The sequence below is a fragment of the Zootoca vivipara genome, chromosome 3 (genome assembly GCF_965207765.1).
Source record: "Zootoca vivipara chromosome 3, rZooViv2.hap1.1, whole genome shotgun sequence".
NCBI classification, from domain to species: Eukaryota; Metazoa; Chordata; class Lepidosauria; order Squamata; family Lacertidae; genus Zootoca; species Zootoca vivipara.
Window position 1 is genome coordinate 8,894,005 of NC_142586.1, and position 23,421 is coordinate 8,917,425.

A 23,421-nucleotide genomic window follows, 5' to 3' on the forward strand; every position below is an offset into this window, starting at 1 on the left:
TTATTTTTTAAAAAAGAGAAGTGGCACTATTTTAGGATTATTGAAATTCCTGCATTGCAGGGGGTGGAGCTAGGTGACCCTAAGGTTCCCTTCCAAATCTGCAATTCTGTGATGGCAAGCAAATTGTTTTAGAAGAAGCTCCAAACCTTGTAGGGATTTGTGAGACTTGACTGGATGATGCCCAGAATCCTGTGTTGGCTTGACAGCTGGTGATGGTATTTTCAGACCACTGAAATTGAGTACAGATTGTTTTAAGGCCCACTGATCCCCAGTAAGTTCTGAAAATGGGACTGTCGTACACTAAACTATTAAAATTTGGGGCAAGCAATGGTGGTTGGAATATTGAAGAGGGGGGCCTATGTTACTGCTTTGCACATTTGAATCAAAGCTGCATTTGGAGGATGCATCATGACGTAGGAAAGCAAACTTTCCTATGTATACCCCCCCCCCATTTTAGAAATGAATTATTTCATAAATTGCTTAGAAACTTAATGAGCATAAAGTCAGGTTAGATAACAGAGAGATTTAAAATCAATATGGTGTATTTTCTTTTTAAGATGACTAGAATGCCTTCATTTCCCCCCTGAAAAATCTTAAGGGAAATGTATATTCTGGGAAATACCTGGAACCTACCTTGCTCTAAAATGAGATCCTCTACCATACATTACAAGTGAGGGATAGACAATGTGATGCCCTCCAGACATTGTGGGACTACAACCAATGCTATTTTTCTAGAAAAAGAGATGCCGAAGCTCACCATGGACACCTCCCTTGTTCTTTTATAATGGCAATGGCACCCACCTAAGCTGAGATTTGAATAATAATAATAATAATAATTTATTATTATTTATACCCTGCCCATCTGGCCGGGTTCCCCCAGCCACTCTGGGCGGCTTCCAAAAAAACAGAAATTCTAAAATACAGAAATCCATCAGACATTAAAAGTTTCCCTAAACAGTGGTACCTCTAGTTGCGGACTATATCAGTTTCAGGGTGCCATTCACACCCCAAAATTTCCACAACTAGAGTGCCTCTTCCACGCATGTGCGTGGTGCAATCAAGTGCTTCTGCGCATGCGTGAAGCGCGCAGACCGCTTTTGCGCATGTGCAGAGCTCACAGATCGCTTCTGCTCATGTGCACGTGGTGAAACCGGAAGTAAACACTTCCAGGTTTGCCGCATTCGTAAGCTGAAAGTCTGTAACAAGAGGTACCAGTCTAGTATGTTGTCTGAACCAGGACCAGTGATTAATCTGTCTTCTCACTACTCACATTCTGTAATCAAGGTTGCTTCTGTTTCACTGGTTGGAGAAGGCATTTGAAGGAAAGTGGTAGAGCAGGGTAGCAAGAGACTGTTGAGGGAGGCAAACACAGTCATTGAATTTTGAGAGACGAATACATATTTGCTGTGCTGATACTGGTATGGCATGATACCCAACAACAGCCTCAGCAATAGCAATGCCTGTCGTATAATACAGTGGTATCTCGGTTTGCGAACACAATCCGTTCTGCGGAGGCGTTCGCTTGCCGAGGTATTCGCTCGCCGAAGGCACACTTCTGCACGCTTTCTGGGTCTGCAGCATTCGTAAACGGAGGTAGTAGTAAACCGAGGTTCCACTGTACTACATTCACCTGCGATTACGTCACAAACTTCACAAAAAAATATAGTGTGCACGGAGGACAAGCTTCATTCACAGTAGATACCCCTTACCTCAGTGAGAAAACATTGGATAGATTAACCTGAAGCCTTCCTGGCAATTGCCATCTTGGGCCTGAAATCTTGGTGTTCATTTCATCTTCCCTCCTGACAAAAGGATTGTTCCAATTTATTGTTAAGTATTCCTTATGCTATTCACTTAATGAATTCTCATTTTGAAAATAGTTGCTCCTTTGCTATCCTGCTCCCTGAGCTGCAATTTCCCCATCAGCGGAACAGATGTCCTATAAATTAGTCCTATAAAATCAGTCCTATAAATTAGCATGCACCAGAACTTATCTTAAATAGTGAGAAAATATGCAAACTTTTGATGTGATTATCATACTCGTAAAAGATGTGTGCCACTTGGTTTGAATTACACAGATCAAGAACCCAGTTCATCTTACAAATGGGTCTAAATTGCATTAGTATTACAGTTGGCTGCTAAATAGGGCTTATTGGATACGTTTGAGCACAAGTAGGTTCCACATTTGTATTTTTGGCTGGGATCTGACATCTGCCCAATTTTTAGCCCCTGAACTTTTGCTGGTAATGGATTGTGTAGCTCAAAGGAGAAGCAGCCCAACTTATCTCTGAAAGAAGCCATCCAGAACAGTGGGTTACATTACGAACATTGGTATTGATTTGTACGCTATTGTATTCAGAAAAACTACTGTGACACAAAGACTGATCTATTTGGCATTATTTTTTCTAGGCATGTTGATATCTGATGCCAGCAATACTTTTGGTTGCTGCTATAGATATAATTATTGTTTAGGAAAGGAAAAATGTCTAGCTTTATAAGTGTTTTAGGTGCCACTTAGACTTGATGTTATTTGAGATGATAGTGAAGGAAGGAGAAATAAGCCATAACATAGCATAAACATGGGCCCTGGTCATAACTAGTATGAAATAAAAATCAAAATAATTCATCTTGAATACAATCCAGTATTTGTTGCTTTGATTTCTGCAGAAACTCCTGAAGATGATTTTTTCTATGAGTTCAGTTGCAATAGATCAGCTTGAGAATTTTACAGTGTTGCTTTTTTTTTTGGTTGAAGTAGTACAAAATGTCAAAAATTAGAAGGAAGGTCACAGTGGAAAATACCAAGACCATATCTGATAGCACATCCAGAAGACCCAGTGTATTTGAAAGACTTGGACCCAGCACTGGAAGTACTGCAGAGGTGAGTTGAAAAGTATTATTTGTATTTAATGTAGCCCCTCCTCTCATAGAGCAGACATGTTTGGGAATAGTGTTTCACTTCCCTCAGTTGTGGGAGTTTACGTTTATGAAGGCTTTTTTATTGCAGTCGGATGCCTTATAGATTATTGTGCTGGGGGCATGGGAGCATGGCACAACCAGAGATGAGGCTGGGTGGAATGGACAGAGAGCCATGTTCTGAAGTAACATCGTTGGCTTTCTAAATGCGGTTCAGGGAGATGGGAAGGAGTGTTGGGCCCACGTGCTCATTTCTCCATGTGTTGCCCTGATTAAACTAACTTACAGATCCTCATTGCATCCAAAATGGGCACTGTGGGTTTAATGTTAGGATCGGGGTCTTAAACCAGAATCTGTCCCATTTGCAACACTGAAGCTGCCATGTGACAAGAGAGGATGGTCATGTGGAGCTGGTGCTTTCCCCAGCTTAATAAATTATTATTTACTAAGCAAAGAATGCTAAATCCAAATTGGCTAGCAATCTCTTATGATATTTCTTGGGGAGAATCTGTGGATAACTTTTGAATTCAGGATATGGTATCCTGTGTGGAATAGAGATTACATTTCCCCTAAGTGAGATTGGCTGCATATGTTAAAGTAGTGGTGGTGTTGCCTTGCCCTGTTTAGTGCAGCTTGGCTTCATGGCTGCAACCATTTAGACATTCCTCTTCTGCAGGTTCTCTTGATGTAATGCACCTTGTTTATTCCTGTGGCCTATGGTCTGAATTATGCAGGGAGTTAATGGTTGAAGGACCCTTCTGTGGGGTGTGGCAAGATGGCAATTTGTTCTCAGTGCCATTGCTCAGATCTGTTGAGTGCTATAATTACTGAAGACCATTTATTTATTTTTGCTTTTTTTGTTCAAAATGTACCCATACCCTGTAGGATGTGATGTGTGCATGGATGAATTGTATTTGCTTCTTTTAAAGTAGATGATTGGTCATCAGAAAAAAGAGACACGCACACAAGAAAGTGTTTACATGCACACTTCACATCTGAGGTAGTGCACATTAAATTTATGAGTCACCTATTTTAAAAACCTGTTATGAGGCAACCTACTATTTAGATGAGATAAGCAGCATACAGCTAAACAACTACAGAGTACAAAATCATGACTAAACTACATAAGTCAACAATTTAAGAACAAATCTCTGCAAGTGTGCGTGTGCACACAGACACACATATAAAAGCGGAAATCCCTATCAGGTTAAACAACACCAATAAACAATATTAAAACACTGGCTGATAAAATGAACTAAGGTTGTTAAAAATGCTGAAAACCATTTAAGGGCCTGGAGAAAAGAAATGTCTTCACCTGCATTATGTGTCAAGGTAAAGTGCGATGTTGACCCTTAGTTGGTGAAGAGATGTGGTGAGGCAGCGTAGTTAATGAAAATGCATTTTGAAATGTCTTGGGATAATCCAAAGTCTCATAAAAGATCACTATCAGATCTAAGACTATTGATTTTCATCAAGTTACTGTTGGGTGGGAGTAATATGTGGAATTATTTGTTTTGTGAATTTTCACACAAACAGTACTTCCAAAATTAGTTTGAAATTCACCCAGTAATGTCTGTCTCTTAGACACAGTGCCGTAACTGGCTGAAGACTGGCAACTGCCTCTATGGGAACACATGTAGATTCGTACATGGCCCTTCACCACGAGGTAAAGGCTTTAGCAGCAGTTACAGAAGGTAAATGAAGAACTCAGCTTTATATTCACATGCTTGCAAAAGCTGTTTTCTTGTAGTTCTTTAAAACTTACAATGCAGCAATATGGCTTTATTAAAAATACAATTAATTTGGAAGTGTGATTATGCCTTGCCTTTTGAGTGTAACTTCAGATTTATAAAATGTTCTTGTTGCATATTAATTTTTGCTTGAACAATTTTACCTGATGTCAAATGGGAATTGAAAACCTAATAAATGTATGGTTGCATAATGTTCCTGCAGCTTCTGATTTGCTCAAATTTTGTATTGTAGCTGCTGAATACAACACTAAAAATCCCAGCCTATGACTTCACCACAATCATTATTATTAGCTAGACAGTAAAACGGTTTACTGTACGTTCACAAAGTAGCATACCTTTGTGCCAAAACTGTGCTTTCGTAACTGTGTCTCTACCACCAGAAGGCAGGATTAAAAATACTGCTTTAAGTGAAAATATTGTTTTGATTTGTAACTCTTGAAGAGCTACAGTTCTCTGTGTTTTCACTTTATGTAGATTTTTTAAAGCTAAAATGCTTAAGATTGAATAGTATATGGAATTAATTTACGATTAAGACTGAATATTGTGCACTTAAAGATCTTCTGAAGGAAACCTAGGCTATAATCCTATACACAGTTACCTAGGAGTAAGCCCTTTTTAACGCATTGGAACCTGCAGTTGGGTAGACATGTATAGGATTGCAACATCAATGATTGCTGAAAAATCATATGTCTTGTGATGCTTTTAGGAATCATTCATTTTTTATTATAAAAGAGACACAGAGAATGAAGGACAGCTGTCATGTGAAGCACAAGGTTATGATTGACATTTATTACTCTCACACGAGCATGGAATTGCAATTAGGACTTGCTTCCCATTTGTAAATGCTTTTGTTGATTGCAGACTAAAAGATGTTAAGATGTACTCAACCAGCAAACATCTACTCTATAGGTATTATAGATTCAGGGCACCAGTGATGAAAGGAGAATGAAACCAAACAGAAGATTAAAATATTATTTCCTCGCCCCATAGGAGATGTCTTCATGTAAATTCATTTGGTAGTTTTGATTATACATAGTGACCATATATCGCTTATATACTCTGTTGCAGCATGCCTTCAGCTTTGTAGCCAATGTGGGACCACCAGGTGAATTCCGAGGCGCCATTGAATATCTTTACAAAACCATAGGGGGCAAATCTCCCCCCGCAAATTAAAAAAAAAAAACCCCAGGAAGATTGTGCATGCATGCGGTTACATGAGGGAGAGGGATGGAGCAATGAACAGCAATTGCATTTGCAACCCAGAGAGGCATTTAATTCTTCCTGTTATGCTGAAATGACAGGGGCTCAGAAGAGAAGGCAGCCGAGAGGACAGTGGCAATGGAAGAACAAGAAATGAAGGGGGAGGGAAAGAGTCTAGGGAGCAGAGGAGAGCTTGAAAGGAGAGGCAGCTTACGGGAAGGAAGCAGGAAGGATGATGGGAGCAGAGGTTCCTAGGTGGCAGCAAGACCAATAACAGCAGAGAGATGACAGAGAACAGGGAATGAGGGAGAGCTGTGAAATAGGAGGCAGGGAGTGAAAAAGTAGAGTCCTGAAATGGGAGTGACAGGCAGAGAGAGGAAAGAGAGTAGGGCTGAATAGGGCACTAAATTAATTAATCCAGCCACATTTTGTTGTGGGTCTGATTTAATTACATAAAACTGAATTTTCTTTTAAATATAACCTAAATGTGTCTCTTGTATTGATCAGTGTTGTGTTTTTTAAAAAAGTCTGTGTGTGTGCATGTGTGCAAAGTAGCTTTGCCAAATAGTTATTCCTAAATTTTATGTACAAATATGCTTACTAGACTAGGGGAGAGGGAGAGTCTTTGAAATCAGTAGATTTCTGTGCTCTCTGTACACTTACAAGGGTACCTATCCCAAGTGCAGATGTAACATTGATGATATCTTAATAGTGGTTGAGAGATCAGGAGCAGAATTGCAGGCTCCCTTCTCCAGTACAAATTCTCCTCCCTCTTGTTTTCCTTCTAGACTGGAAGCATAATATTGTAAAATACTGTATTTGTCAAGTTAGAGCAAGGACATTCGTGCACAGTTGAAATTTCTGTAGTGGTGTTCTCTGCAGACATGTAAGGAAAGAGGAATTGCACGTATAGGACTACAACCACCTATATATTAAAGGAAAGTTGCTGACCTTCATACATTGAACAGTTGAACAACTCTGCTTAGTAAAAACCACATGTTTTATTAAATCCATATAGTCTCTTCATTTACTTGGAAGTTCCACTCCTTTCGAGAAAAACCTGTTTCCAAGTCAAATAAAATGTATTTCTTAGAATAATAGCCAAAGCCAGTATGAACTGGAGTAAACCATAAACCTTTAAAGAAACAATTAAGAAGAAAACTGGATACTTGTTACTTTGATACCTTATTTGTGATTTTAGATCATGTGTGGGTATGTGTGTAGCATTAGGCTGCATGTAGGAAAGTACTAAGGGATGCTTATCAATTTCTTGAGGATTGCGCTTTGACTAGATTTCCTTTTGGATTAAAGAAATTGTTGGGACTATTGCTGAAGGGGCACAATGCCCTTTGAAATGCCCTCAGTAACTGCAAAGTAGGACTTTACTGCTTAATTTACATGTAAAAATCTGAAGAAAGCGTATTCTTGGTATAAAATACTGTTTCCCTGGGGCTAAAACAATATACTTTTCAGTAGTGTTATTTTTCTAGAAAAAGAGGAGCCAGAACTCACCGTGAATGCCTCCCTTGTTTTCTTACAATGGCAATGGCACCCACCTTGAGAGGTGCTGGAACTGAGTTTCAGTGAGTTCCGGCTGAAAAAAGCCCTGCTTCTCAGGATGTATAAAATATACAGAAAGCTCTCTGAGAGCACGGAACATTGTTTATGTAGGAGATGGTTGGACTTTTTTATAGTGTTTCCAGGTACTATATTTTACTTAGTGTTCAATATGGGTACAGTCCTCATTTTCATTCCTCCCTGCAAATTACAAGTTTCATACCAGCTCTTTGTATAAGGGTTCTATTTGAATGAACAAGTACTTCTTAAAGAGAGTAAAGTTTATATATAAAGAGTAACATACTATTCTGTGAGATTGCAGAATATGGCCTTCTTGAATACTTTCAATTTACACAAAGTACTAAAGTAATCCAACACCTTCTAAACTTACAGATATCTGGAAAAACTTTCATTGCATAGTCGAATTTGACTGGACGTAACTGTCTCGGGTCCTTTACCTTAACCTACATTACTTGAATATATATTTTTATAAAGAGGAAGTTGAAATGAATTTCTTATCATGAATTTTGATTCTCCAGATATGCTTCCTTTATAGCTCAATTCCCGAGGCTCTTTACTTCTAATTTTGATTTGTTTAAAATTGAATATAGAAAATAGCAAGATTTTTAGGTATGTGGTTTTTGTGATTTCATATTTTCTTTTAGAAATTAAACCATAAGAAGAATCCTTTTGACATAGCATCAGAAGGCTTCCGTTACTTATGGATGAAATAAGTATTCTCTTTTTGGAGATTGAAATGGAGCTTGTTTCCATAAATATTGTTGGAACATCTAAGGTTTTAGAATTTTCTGCTGAATTAAATCCTTAGCCTCTTCAGATTTAATGCTCAGTTTGCCTGTAGGATTTTAAGTTGGGCTAAATCCGAACAACATTTTGTAGCATATTTTAAGTACAGTATTCAAGTAGCTGGCTCTTTCTTATACATGATCACAATAATTCTTACTAAGATGGGTGATGGGACTGAGAGAATAAGGGCTTGCCTAAAATCATGGTAAATTTGTTACCAATGTTAGATTTAATTAGTGACCTCCTTTGTCTACAGTATTGCTTGCAGAGTTAGCTAAAAAAATAAAATGAGGAATACATTCTGATTCACCTTAAAGAATGGGAAGTAATATTTTCTATATCACACAGCAACCACCCTAGGTTTGCTTCAGAGTAACCGCTCAACAGGAAGCCATAGCCAATCCTTGTCTCCCCTGAGTGTATGTGTATTACGTGTGTAGTTTTAGCATTTTTAGGTGCGCACTTGAAAGAGTAATGTGTGAAGAGTCTCTTTACTTGCAGAGGAGAGAGGAAGCTCTCTGAAACCTGTTTCTAGTTTCCTTACACTTAAGACTTCCTAAATAAACTGAGTATTTAAGCTTAGGAGAGAGGGGTGTATTTTCCTCCCCTTCCAAAAAAATATCAACCCGTTTCTTCTTTTGAGTGATAATATTTTATTATAAACTTAGTTAAGACCTGATGAAAATAAATGCAAGATGCCAAGGTTTTTTCCCCTTGAGATTCATCTTCACAAGTTAACAACTTACCGGTACTCAGTCATGTTTGCTTTATTTTCTTTTATTTGCATAGCTAGATATATTGTCTCAAATTGAGCATGTATTTAGAATGAGCTGGGCTGAGTAGTTAGCTCAGGGTGAAGAGAGCCTGACCCTTGTATTCAAATCAGAACTTTTTTCAACTTTGGGAAATGTAGAACAGCAATAGCTGATTGTGGTGCCCTGCAGACATTGTTGGACTCCCAAACTCCATTGTCCAGTGACACCTAGAGAGTACCATATTCTTCTATCATGTAGAAGAATAAATACAAAGAGCCTAATATACGTGACCAGGATTGTAAGAGCTATTTCAAGCATCTTCAAAGCTTTCACTAGTCCAGTGGAATTTCATGCTTTTCTTCTTATGTCACAACCCCACTCCACAGAACTGGATATTGCACATAACTTTATCCGCATGTTCAGATTTTCATAGGAATACTGGGGTAGAGTGCTGCATAACTTCAGTTTTCTGGTAAGATAGTCTTCAGAAAATAACTCAAATTTTAGGGTGCTCAGTTTATAGTTGACTTGCTTTTGTGCCTCCTTTTTGATTGATCTAAAAGGCATTATAACACCTCTTAAAGGTAAAGGGACCCCTGACCATTAGGTCCAGTCGTGACCGACTCTGGGGTTGTGCGCTCATCTCGCATTATTGGCCGAGGGAGCCGGCGTATAGCTTCCAGGTCATGTGGCCAGCATGACAAAGCCGCTTCTGGCAGACCAGAGCAGCACATGGAAACGCTGTTTACCTTCCCGCTGTAGCGGTTCCTATTTATCTACTTGCATTTTGACGTGCTTTTGAACTGCTAGGTTGGCAGGAGCTGGAACCAAGCAACGGGAGCTCACCCCGTCACAGGGATTCGAACCGCCGACCTTCTGATCAGCAAGCCCTAGGCTCAGTGGTTTAACCACAGCGCCACCTGGGTCCCTATAACACCTCTTACAAGGAGTTTAAACTATCTCTTAATGGCTCCTGAATTCATTATTGCACATAATTACAGGATGGCTCATTTGGTTGGTGGAAAGCAGTGACTGGATAAAGTTTGGCATATCCTAGTCATGGGGAAATGTCAGATCAGCTAAGGAATCATGCTGATAGATTTTTGTTGTTGTTTTTAATCTGAAATTTCCTACATTTTGTTAAGGTTCCAAGTAAGATCTATTATGTTCAGAGTTAACCTTCAATGGTTTACTTGTATTAAGTTAGATCTGGTGTTCTGTATATATCATGTATTTTGAATTGCCCTGGGGCAGGCTGGGAGATTCTTAGCTTGTTATGTATTTTCTGGAAAATATTATTTAAAACTGCAAAAAGGGTTACCAGGACAGTGCCCATGGGTGCCAGTGTGCCCACCATAACCTCCTATGGCACCTGTGATCCATCTCATAAATATGCATCCAATGTCCACAGTGCACAAAAGACAGCTTGGTTGTCCTGCTTAGCTCTTGTTTGCACGGGTTCAACCTCTTTTACATGGCACATGCCCCCTTAAACATGATCGCATTTCATTGGATGCTAGGATTGGATACCTAGCCTCCCATATGTTCTGAACAGAGGAGAGATATAACAAGATTTTCTCTATGAATGAACGTGGCGGGGGCTGATGGAGGTGCCTTTCCAGCCCATTGATGGGGTGGTTGATGTGGGGGCATGACTGCGCCATTTGTGTAGTGTGTCTCTTTTGCTATCCTTTTAGATGTTGCAGCTGTTTTTAATTATGCCACACCCTTCCCTCAGTGGCCATCTTGTGGCTGGTGGCCATGGCACTTTCTCAAAATTCCAAGTGTGTCCAGTGGCCCAAAAAGGTTGGTGACCATAAAAATGCCAGTTGTTTGCAGTAGAATGACATTTACATCTCAGCCTAATCAAGCACTTGGTCTCATGAAAGTGAATTGCTATCATACACTGGGTGACATAAGGAAACTTTTAGGCAAACTTTTCATTTTATTTACTTTAGGTAAGGGATGATTTTCCAGGGCAGGGGGACTTCCTTGGATTAGCTCATACCTTTTGTGTGATTCCCGAACAAAAGTTAAACTTGTTTAAAAGGGTTAGGCAAGCCTCCCTCATACTGGGTAGCTTTAATGGCAATTTATTTAAGGTTGGAGGTAATTGTATTGTATTGTATTGTATTGCATATTACATGGCAGGAGCTGAGTGAAGACAGGAAAAATGATGGCAAAGCACAACTGTATTATAAAACTGCAGGTCTCAAACCTGTAAACTGTATTTTAAAAAAGGATGTAGAAGCAGTTATATTCTCTGTCTATATTGTATAGGTCACCCGAAAGGCCTACAGGGGATCTTCGGGAAAGAATGAAGAATAAGCGTCAAGAAATTGAAGCTGAACCACAGAAGCATAATACAGAAGAGCAATCTTCTCCTGTCAGGGTGAGCATGGGATGTTCATATATCTCTTAGTTTTCTTCAGTTGTGTTGGGATGCACAATTTCCTTTTGTGGGGAAAAACCAAGCACTGTGTTGCACTTAACCCCAGTTACCTAAGATGTGTTTAGAATTCCCTGGTCAGGATCCATTGACCCTAACAACTAGTTCTGTATTCCCAAGCAGGGTTGTGTTTGTGTTCTCAAACAACAAAACCACATCACACTGTCCCTTCCTGGCCCATGCCGAAAACAAACCCCTTTTGACATAGGGCAAAGCAGTTTATGACGTAACATGAGATTTTCCTATTCATAGGGAAAAATTCCACTGAGCAAGTCCAAGCCATTGGGTGCACCAGAGGTAGGACTTCTTAAATGTTTTTTTTTATCTTGGCCTTAACTTCTCAATGTAGATTATGGATTGGGCCCACACACACATGAGCAGAAATGTGTGCATATAACAGGGATTTTTCCACCTCTCTTCTCCACTGAGCTTGCCTCCTTTGACAACCAATCATCTCCTGAGGATTGGAAGTTCATTTGTGTAAGAAGCTTGGACCCAGTTTCTGCCAGTTTTGTGTGTGCTACATCAGACTTTTCCAAGCAATTCCTCAAACCACAGGACAGTTTTTTTCAGCTCCACTGGAGGAAGGTATGAGAAAGCCTTGTGCAAGGGAACATTTGCATAACGGTGGTGAAAACTTGCCTTAAGATTTTCACCTCTGCCCAATTGAAAAATCTGGTATGTTTAATATTATATTAAAACCTAGCCAAAATTGCTTCCGCATATATACAAGTTAAACTCATTAGGGTTTCAGTAGAACACAGTCTTCATTTTCTGTGGTATTTACTACTAGAAGGAAGTCATGGTAGTTTATTTGAGAAAGGTCCCTCTGTGCTAAATTGGATATAAACCAGAACAAAAATCCATTTTTTTCTCTCTTTGTATGAAAATTAAGAACTGAGATATTTATGCAATCTGTACAGACATAGATTTCTGGGGTCTGGAATCTTTACTTCTTGTGACACGTTGGTAGCTTAAAGCTCTAGTTAGAATGTGCATTGCTTAAGAGAGATATATAAAAGCTTCTGTTGCTTTTCAGATTCTCTAAGAAACCAGTCTTCAAATAGCTTCTTAACCTGTCTTTTTACAGCCTTAATTATTTTAAATGAAATAAGTTCTTCAAAGGGTTAACTTAATCCTGGGGGAAGAAGTTCTGTGGCATAGGTGGAAATCCTTACACTTAGTGGGACAACTTCATTGGACACTACCCTAAGACTTCAGTGGTTCAGAATGTAAATACTTTTCAGGATCCTAAAATATGGTTAACCAAGGGAAAATAATGTAAAATTCTCCACATTACTGTCAAATGCTCATGAATTTCTAAAATGCTCATGAAGGTCACATTTCCAAGTTGGGTGAGAGACTCTTTTTAGTATGTCCCCTAATTTCACATCCGATTTTGTCACACAAAATTGTAGTCATTTGCCTCAGTCAAGACCCCCAAACCCGTAACAATAATCAGCTTTTCTTTTTAAAAGAATTGGCTGAAATAAGTAACACTTGATTGGATTGTTTATAGAATTTCTAAATTGAAGCAGTGTGGGGAAATCTTGCATTTTGGATGGACTAACTGGCCGATTCGGAAGGAAAACTTCATTTTCAGGTTCCACGTGTGAGTGGTTTGTTTATATCATTACTTGTATATATTAAAATGCTTGGAGCTGACTAACCCATGAGGGTATTGAAATTATTAGTTCCCTGACAATTGGTCCAAACATAAACCAAGGCACCCTAGTCAGTAACTAGGCTGAAAATGGGACATTTTAAAACCTGATTGTTGCCCCATGACCATGCATGGCAAATCAATAATCCTGAGCAGTTTTAGTGTTTATGAACATTGCTTGACATCACAGTACTGATCAGCCAACAAGATAGAGGCAGTATATGATTATCTGGCTTTTAGCCTATTCGTTCTCCCTAACCAATCTGTGAAATTTCATAGCCGTGCAGAAAGGTGTTGGGTGTGTGTGTGTTAGTGGGCAACATTCCCTGCCCCTGATTCCTCCCATTTAACACCCCAGTTTCTTTTTTTCCCCTTCAAATAATTTTTATTATTTTCCATTAACCACATCACTGTAAATACATCCTAATTCCAATTTCCTTCATAGAACCAAAAAACAAAACCAAAAACAAAAAAGACAAAAGAAGGCCTACGAAAAAGAAGGCCAAAAAAAATAAGAAAAATAAGAAAAAAGGTGAAAAAGAGAGGAAGAAAAAAACAAAACAAAACACAAAAATAGAAATTAAACTTCTTAATTCAAATCATTTCATAACCATCTAGACTTCCCCGACTTCCCCCACTCTGAATTCCTTGTTAATTATCAATTGGACAGTTTTCACAATAATAATTCATCCCTTCATAATAATCCAAATTAACTTTCCTGCTTTACACATAATACTCATATTTATAAATCTATACTTTCAATTTTATATTTCCAATTTCCAAACTTATTTCAACTCTCTTTCAATTCTTCAAACTTTTAACTCTTCCCTTAACTTATTATTTTTTACCAAGAATATTTTTTTTTTCAAATTATCAAAATCTAACCTCTTTCCTTCTCACTAATCAATTTATCACATCCCTCCTACTACTGTAACCGAATCCCTTAGACATTTCAATGAATTCCATTTATCATACCCAGATCATGCCATACATATCAGTCCATTAAAAATATTTATCACTTATTCATCCTATTCCCACCCTTTCCCAGACCCACCCCCAATGTTCTCTCCCCATCTTCTGCCCCCCCCTTCCCATCAAGACATGTTGCCCAATCCCTCTCCTCTTCCTTTGCATTCTTTTCCCCCTCTATATCTTGGAGCCAAATCTTTACATTGTCGATCTCCACATCTATCTCTTTTTTCCTCCTCTTTCCTTCCAGTTCCCAGCTTTTACCCTGAACTCCTTCTCTCACTAGGAGTTCAGCGGTGTCCACTGTTTCATTTTTGAGGACTCCTTGTGAAGAATCTATATCTTGCCCCACATCTCCCACTTGTGGAGCACTGTGTTGTTCATGTTCCTCTTCTTCTAAAATTTGTGGTTGTAAGTCTTTTGTGCTGTCTCTGTCTCTCCATGATTTGTTGAGCTCCTGCAGTTGTTCATTGTCTTGCTTTAACACCTGTTTAATGTCCGATACCACAGAGAAAATCTTTTGCCAAGCAAAGTCTTGTGATGTTGTTATGACTGGGTCGTTCTCAGGCATCTCGAATTTCATGTGGCTCTAATTGTTTGTGCATCCGGGTAAAGGCAGGGATCAAGTTCCAACTTTCTCCTCGCCATTTTTTATTGGATTGAGTATATTCCATCTTCTTTATAAAACTCCATTGTCATCAAATGTCTCTTATAATCATTATCCTCGTTTCAACGACACTTTTTAAATATCATCAGTTACTCAATTCCAAATCAAATATTTATAATCCAATTTTCTTAATTGATTTATTATTCTCAAGGTCCGTTCACTGACCTGTCCAGGGACCCGGGTCCAGTTTTCAGAGGGACTTTCTTTGAAGTTAATCCCAATTTGCAGGCAATCCTGTTAGCGTCAATTCTCTCCCCTGCGCCTGCAGCTGGGGAGTTTCTAAGTCCGCTTCCTGGTAAATTAAAGCTGAACTTTTATGACAGCCAAGGGCTTATTTGCTGTCTCACTGTCTCTCAGAGGAGGGGTAATCGACTTCCTTTTTAAATTACCTCGTATTGCCAATTCAGATCCAATTAAATGCCAAAGGTTTATATAAATCCGATGATTGGGTTCTTACTTTAAAAGAATCCGCCGCTCTCCTCCGTCGGAATCAGGGCTTCCCCCCGCGAGGGTAAGATGGCACTCAAAATGGCTCCCGCGGCGCCTGTCTCCACTTTCTCCGGGGCTCTTTCCGAGCTTACCGGGCAGTGAAGGGGCCTGCGATCGGAGCGCTGCTGAGCTTTTGCCCCCCAAAAGCCCAATTTGGGGTTCTATGGGAGCTGCGTCGCCCCCGCGGCTTCCCCCCCCCTCGCGGAGTCGGGCTGTCTCGGGAGCCGAGACAAATCCTGCCGATCGGAGCTGGCGGCAGACCGGAAGTCTCTTAACACCCCAGTTTCTGGCCCTATCACATTCAGAGCCAAACACTGGATCCATCCCCCTGGATCAGTAGGCCTGTCTCTGGCTCACTGATAAGTCAGATGAGGAGGCTGAAGACCCAGGCTTTTTAAGATGCTGACTGTTGTAGAAAGGGCAAAGCGACAAGCCTTTTGCAGATCAAACTTCCTAGTCCAGTTTGCTGCAGTAATGAATGCAGCATGCTTGAGGGACAGGTAAGGGAATCTCTTACCTGTACCTTCCTGCCAAGGAGCTGAGCACAGTTTTTGCGTTTGGGGAGGTTAAAGATTCAGAAATGCATCTTCTCCTTCCGCTTGGTTGCAGGGGAGTGATTGCCACCACTTGTTTGATATGGAAGAAAGGAATATATTACCCCACTTTGTTTATACAATTAAAATATACTGCAGAGGGAGTCGTTTTGTGTCCCTGAAGGCAATGCTTTTTTCCCTGATTAACATTGTGGTCTTTGCATACTTGCACCTGTCTTATAGGGTGGCTGTTTGAAACTTAGCATTTGCCAGGGAACGATCCATCTATGCTGATGTATTAATTTGTTCTGCTGATATATTTTATATTTGTTTTGTGAATGTAATCTTATTGCTGATTTCGTGCTGTTCATCACACTGCGGCATTTTTTAAAACGTGGTGTTTGTAAAATAAATTAGCAAGCAAACATAGGCCTGAAAAGTAAATAGCATTTACCTGGTGAGTGTGTAAATGCAAAATGGAGCCTCCAGTTAGAAATTAAGGGTTGGAAATGAAGATACAGCTGTCCTCTTAACTTCCTCAGGCCTTTTCCTGCACCGCTTCTATATCCCCACGAGGGCTTAATGGTGTGGATATAAGATCTCTACATCCAGACCCTCGTTGCAGGGCTATCTTAGTGATTCAGCTCACCCCTGCTTTCTACATATCCAGTAGCTACTATTCTCTGTTTAAAAACCTGTATTTTGTCTCCCACACAAGTCCTACTGGAAATTAAGCTGTAACATTTTCAGACATGGCTGAGTAACTTGCACCCTTCTGACTAGTGAGCTTTTCATACAGCTGGTTTAGTAGCTACCATATGTTTTGAGGTCCTGAAATCCCACCACAGGAGATAGCACAGAAATTCTTGAGCTGGTTTCAGGGTGTGTGTGAGGGGAGGAAAGCCCAGTTTGCACTAGCGGAGGTCCTTTTGTGGGCTTCCACTTGCACAACTACTTAGCTGAATCCCACCCATATTTTAATATCCTGATTTGTGAATAAACTGACATTTGAGCCAACCAGTTCCTGAATTTGGACACTAAGGAAACTCTTCATTCAGAATCAGCTTTGTTTTATTTCCTAATTGTTCAACCCCCAAGCTTCGTGCCTGCTTTTAGAATTCCAAGCATTATATCTGAACTAAGCCTTTCTCTTTTTTGAGTTACAAGTAGGTAGCTGTGTTGGTCTGACGTAGTCGAAACAAAATAAAAAAATTCCTTCCAGTAGCACCTTAGAGACCAACTAAGTTTGTCATTGGTAGAGCTTTTGTGTGCATGCACGAAGAAGTGTATCTGAAGAAGTGTGCAGAGCCTAGAGCTTGCCGATCAGAAGGTCGGCGGTTCGAATCCCTGCGACGGGGTGAGCTCCATCCCAGCTCCTGCCAACCTAGCAGTTTGAAAGCACGTCAAAGTGCAAGTAGATAAATAGGTACCGCTGCAAGCGGGAAGGTAAAAGGGCTCTGGTTCGCCAGAAATGGCTTTGTCATGCTGGCCACATGACCTGGAAGCTATACGCTGGCTCCCTCTGCCAATAATGCGAGATGAGCGCGCAACCCCAGAGTCTGTCACGACTGGACCTAATGGTCAGGGGTCCCTTTACCTTTAAGGTGCTACTGGAATGATTTTTTTATTTTTATTTTCTCTTTTTTGAGTTCTCGTAAGTATTCCTTGACACACACTGCATACTAGAAGGAGGAGTATGTTCTATAAGTCTGAGTTTTCAACCTATTCTTTTTTTAATATCTGGAACTTGGGAAAAGCAAACCCTTCTTGAATGTTTTCATGAAAAAGCAGAGTCATGAAGTAGGGGCGGGGTGGGGAAAGACCCCAGCCACCCTGCTAAATGTGCCTGCTTCCAACTATTGCTTTTTAAAATCAACTGACTTACTATTTATTTATTTATTTGAATTTCTATACCACCTTTTTATCCAAGGATAAGTTGGGGCAGTTTATAATATAAAAACACAAAAATATATAACGTAGTGAGAAACAAAACAAAACAACACACACACAAACACACACACAGAGAGAGAGAGAGAGAGAGAGAGAGAGAGAGAGAGAGAGAGACAGACAGACAGACAGACAGACAGACAGACAGACAGACAGACAGACACTCAGACACTGCCCACAGTTCTAAAGGCCTGTTTTGTTTGAATTTGCCTGTTTTGTTTTCCTCTGTAGAAAGAATCCTCCAGGGGGAGGCACAGGGGGAAGGAAGATATTAAAATTACCAAGGAGAGAACTCCAGAAAGCGAAGAAGAAAATCCCGACTGGGAAACAAACAGAGACGGTAGGTGCCATTGGCTACTAGATTCATTGAGCCAAAAAAATGAAAATAAAAATGGACTGAGAGAACTGCAAAGGAGTGAAGTTGAATTCCTTATAAATATATCTCCTAAAATAAAATTATTTTTAAATAGCTTTTGAATCCTGAGTAGTTTTTAAATAAGAAAGTAGACTAGACAAGATTGGATACATGGTATGCAAGAAAAGTGTATTGGTTTGTCTAGTTTTAAAATCTCTCTTTTCAAAATACATTTAAAAATAATGTACTGCGGAAGCATTACATAACAGAGTCCAGAGGGAGAGCAAAAAATCACTATTGAATGGAGAGAGAAATGAATGTAACAATAAGGGTTTCAGAACAATCAGACAATGTATTGTATACAGGCACATTTAATAATAGTCAAACGGACCCTTTAGCACAGGAAAAAGCATTTCTGACGGAGTGGAGAAGCATTGGTGGTGGCACATTTTTCTGCCCACCTTTCCCCCTGTCTAAATCTCCTTGTGTTAGACTAAGACAGTGTTGTTCATAGGATAAAAGTGAGATGAATATCCAGTTATGTTACCCGGAACTCTTGGGGGGGGGGGAGCATTATTTAAAAATAGGTAATTTAAAGAATTACCTTTCAGGGTAACATAGTTTAGTGACATCACTGAATAATTTCAGTTCTAAAAATCAGTGTCTTCCTGATTCTTAGTAATGTTACGTTGATCACCCTGAATCCATTAAATCAGTGTTCCTCAAACTTGGCTCCCCAGTCTGTTGTTGGACTATAACTCCCACCATCCCTAGTTAGCAGGACCAGTAGTCAGGGATGTTGTAGTCCAACAACAGCCGGGGACCCAAGATTGCATTAAATAATAGTCATCCTATAGTTGACATTTTTTTAATATAGAGAATGTCAAGGATAACAGTTCACTGACTTCTCTTGTTTGCTTTAATAAATTAAGATTCTGATAACGGAGACGTTAACTACGATTATGACCACGAACTGTCTTTGGAAATGAAGCGCCAGAAGATCCAGAGAGAGTTAATGAAGCTTGAAGAAGAAAACATGGAGAAAAGGGAAGAGATAGTAATTAAAAAGGAGGTTTGTATCTCAAAAATAAAACATCACACAGCCAATAAAAGTTTTAAGAATTAAGATTTGAGCAAGCCTTCAGGATAATAGTAATTAGTGACGCATCTGTTGCTTATAATGGCATACACTGTGCTCTTGAGCTTCCTTTTAGCTCCACAAATAAATGTGGAGTCACAACAATTAGTTTTTATTTATTTCATAAAATTTATAAACCGCTTGAATGTAAAGAAAAAAGTCAAAGCAGTTTACAAAAAACAATAAAATTATCACTAAGTAATCATAATAGTGATTACTGCGTCCATAATAGGGACACGGGTGGCACTGTGGGTTAAACCACAGAGCCTAGGGCTTGCTGATTAGAAGGTCGGCGGTTCAAATCCCTGTGACGGGGTGAGCCCCCGTTGCTCTGTCCCAGCTCCTGCCAACCTAGCAATCCGAAAGCACATCAAAGTGCAAGCAGATAAATAGGTACCGCTACAGCAGGAAGGTAAATGGCGTTTCTGTACGCTGCTCTGGTTCACCAGAAGCGGCTTTGTCATGCTGGCCACATGACCTGGAAGCTATACGCCGACTCCCTCGGCCAATAACGCAAGATGAGCGCCGCAACCCCAGAGTCGGTCACGACTGGACCTAATGGTCAGGGGTCCCTTTGCCTAATCATAATAGTATAAGACATTTGGAAATAACAACAACAACAACTTATTATTTATACCCCGCCCATCTGGGGTATAAATAACAGAAGTATTAAAATAACAATAATTTATTAAACATTATAAGCTTTCCTAAACAGGGCTGCCTTCAGATGTCCTCTAAAAGTCTGGTAGTTGTTTTTCCTCTTTGACATCTGGTGTGAGGGCATTCCACAGGGCGGGTGCCACTACCGAGAAGGCCCTCTGCCTGGTTCCCTGTAACTTGGCTTCTTGCAGCAAGGGAACCGCCAGAAGGCCCTCGGCACTAGACCTCAGTGTCTGGACAGAACGATGGAGGTGGAGATGCTCCTTCACGTATACTGGACCGAGGCCGTTTAGGGCTTTAAAGGTCAGCACCGACACTTAGAAAGCTAGAACACCTTGAAAGCTAGAATAATAGACTAAAACAGATTAACACTTGGCATCAGCTTTCTAAACATCAGGGTAAAGGTAAAGGGACCCCTGACCATTAGGTCCTGTTGCGGACGACTCGGGTTGCAGCGCTCATCTCGCTCCATAGGCCGAGGGAGCTGGCGTACAGCTTCCAGGTCATGTGGCCAGCATGACAAAACCGCTTCTGGCGAAGCAGAGCACACGGAAACGCCGTTTACCTTCCCGCTGGAGCGGTACCTATTTATCTACTTGCACTCTGTGCTTTCAAACTGCTAGGTTGGCAGGAGCAGGGACTGAACATCAGGGTAGACATGTCAAAAAAATATTTTTAGCAGGCACCGAATAGAGTACAGTGAAGGCGGTTGCCTGGATATCTTAAAGGCAGGGGGGTGTAGGTGCTGCCACACTAAAAGGTTGAGTTCTTACAAATGAGGAACAGGTTTTGTGTAGCACCTGTAATAGTTCTGCCAGTCAAAGTGGTTGAGTGAGCCCATATGGGGTAAGGCAGTTTTCGTAGATAAAACCAAATTGATCAGGGCTCTATCTACTAACAGTAAAGCTTTGAACTTGTCCCGGTAGCAAATCAGCAACCAGTACACAACTCTTTATCCTTTTTGTCATTTCGTACTTCATTTTTGTTATCGTAGTTTTAAATTGTTTTTAATATTGTGCTTTTAATGGTGTAACCCACCCTGGGGGTCTTAGACGAAGGGTGTATAATTGATAATTGATACTAATAATAATTTTGAACGATTACCGTGATCTCAACCTTCAGCAATACTTTATAAATGTCTTCACAGCACGCGTGCATATCCCAATCAAGGTGTCTTTGTACCTGTGCTTATGTAGCCAAAACCACAGCACTTGTAAGCTAGAGAGCAAGTATCGGAGTTGGAGTAACCCTGAGATACAAGTACAAAAGAATATTTAGGGGAAGGAACTTGAAAGGGGTGGGGGCACGAAACAACGGCATGTTGTTGAGAGATTGAGGTCGTGCAGGAAACTAGAAGGGACAGGAATTAGAAGACAGACTTGGAAGACAGAAACAGTTACGTATACATAATGGGCAGAAAGGACCATCTCTCTGCCTGGGTATGTCACTTCTAGTTCACACTGAGTAGCTGTTTTTTAAATGTCCATAGGGATGAAGGTGAGAAATGCCCAGAGACATCCATGGAGACATGTGGCCCTTGATGTTGTTGGATTTCAAGAAACATCAACGCTAGCAGCTAGGTTGGTGGTCAGGGATGATGGGAGTTGTAGTGAATATCTAGAATACCACAAGTTGCCCAGCCCTGCTTTTTAAACCCAATACCAATGAGGTTTATAAGTGCCTGTAGCCCAAACCAGCACCCACCCATGAACAAGAGGAAGGTATTTGCATATTGAACCCCGAAGTTTGCTGAACACAGCGTGACTGGAAGAGGAAAGAAAGAAATGGAGCAGAAAGTCTGAACAGAAGCATTCCACACTGCGACTTTTTGTTGCTGGACTTGTAGCAATGTACAGTAAAGCAAATTGGGGCATTAACAAATGTATTGTTTTACTTTGTTAAGATTTCTCCAGAGGCTGTTGCATCAAAATTATCCTCGCCTTCACCAAGAAAATCTAGCAAATCTCCAAAACTGCGATCAAGCCCCAAATCTTCCTCCTCAACCGCTAAGAGGGAGAAAAAGACTTCTGCAGTTTCTTCACCCCTCTTGGACCAACAGAGGTTAGTATATATGCATGTTTGGTAAAAGAAAATGTGTGTTATTTCTTGAGTGGTGGTGTGGCCTAAAATTTGTTTAAGGGGGTGGATGGTGCTGGTTGTTCATCTTAGCCACAGCTCCCCAAGTTAATGTACTGTATTAGAGAGGGAAATGTTTTGGGTTTCCCCCCCTACAATCAAGTGGTATATAATTTTAATGACATGAATAAATAACATTTATGTAATTTTAAATTTGTGAAGCTTCAAATAACATCTGCCGTAATAAATACCTTGAATTTTTGTAAATGTTGTACATAGAATGGGATGACCTTCTGCTGAGGTATCTCAGCCAAAATTAAGATTGACTGCAAACCAAGCTACAGAACCCTGCTTTGCAGTGTGTTCGCAAAGCATGATTTTCATTGTCTGCACCAACCAAAGCATGCTTAAAGCCACTTCGCCACCTCTAACCTTTCTGCTTACAAGGTGGCAAACAGGTCTCCCTTGCAGATGCTCAGTGGGATGAGATTTCTCTCAGCAGTTTAAATGGTTGTTTCACTGGTCTTAACCAAGGATGAAGTAGCAAAACCAAGTTTAATGCCAACTGTTGTTTAGACAGTTCATGAGAAATAAATGTAAAATTATTTGTAAAAATAAAACAATTTCTCTTGGCTTCAAAGGAAAACATGTTGGAAATTATAATCAAAACATTAGAGATGACATGGGATAATTATGTAATCTAATGGATTGATGTTTGTGTATCTTAATCTGCTTTATGATCTTTTTGAACACTGATGAAATGCAAATAATCAACTCTTGGGTCTGGGCAACAGTTTAAAATGTTTTCAAATGTTTTAAATGGTTCTAATTTTGGTTCCTGATTTGTTTTTGTTGGGCTGGTGTTGGTTAAATGTTTAGTTAGGGTATGCAGTTATTTTGTTGTTGTTGTTTAGTCGTTTAGTCGTGTCCAACTCTTTGTGACCCCATGGACCAGAGCACGCCAGGCACTCCTGTCTTCTACTGCCTCCCGCAGTTTGGTCAGACTCATGTTGGTAGCTTCGAGAACACTGTCCAATCATCTCGTCCTCTGTCGTCCCCTTCTCCTTGTGCCCTCCATCTTTCCCAACATCAGGGTCCTTTCCAGGGAGTCTTCTCTTCTCATGAGGTGGCCAAAGTATTGGAGCCTCAGCTTCAGGATCTGTCCTTCCAGTGAGCACTCAGGGCTGATTTCCTTCAGAATGGATAGGTTTGATCTTCTTGCAGTCCATGGGTTATTTTAATTGAGTATAACTATAAACTGCTTATTATTTTTTGTTATCATTATTGGATTCTGTTGATTCATTGGTTTCTGTTACTATTGGTTTCTGTTGGTTTGTTTGATGCTTGTACAGTATAGGATTTTTTTTAAAAAGCTTGATGTTTTGTTGTGTTTTTGTATATGTTGTAAGCTGCCCAGAGTGGCTGGGGAAACCCAGTCAGATGGGAGGGATATAAGTATTATTATTATTATTATTATTATTATTATTAT

General features: G+C 40.1%; 1 protein-coding gene across 17 annotated transcripts in view; it reads left to right on the top strand.

The window, feature by feature from the left end:
• The window catches only part of ZC3H13 (zinc finger CCCH-type containing 13), a 47,173-nt gene that overhangs the window by 7,476 nt on the left and 16,276 nt on the right, over positions 1–23,421 (top strand). Inside the window, exons 2-9 of one of the 17 annotated variants that reach the window (XM_088667177.1) lie at positions 2,756–2,881; positions 4,501–4,610; positions 11,267–11,378; positions 11,688–11,732; positions 12,955–13,047; positions 17,935–18,043; positions 18,991–19,130; positions 21,760–21,917. In XM_088667177.1, coding sequence (XP_088523303.1) covers positions 19,044–19,130; positions 21,760–21,917 — 245 coding nt within the window. In that variant the 5' untranslated portion in view covers positions 2,756–2,881; positions 4,501–4,610; positions 11,267–11,378; ... (2 more) ...; positions 17,935–18,043; positions 18,991–19,043. Of the gene's footprint in view, positions 1–2,755; positions 2,882–4,500; positions 4,611–11,266; positions 11,379–11,687; positions 11,733–12,954; positions 13,048–17,934; positions 18,044–18,990; positions 19,131–21,759; positions 21,918–23,421 lie in introns of those variants that run through there. The other 16 variants (XM_088667179.1, XM_035110187.3, XM_088667176.1 and 13 more) reach the window with 16 other exon arrangements.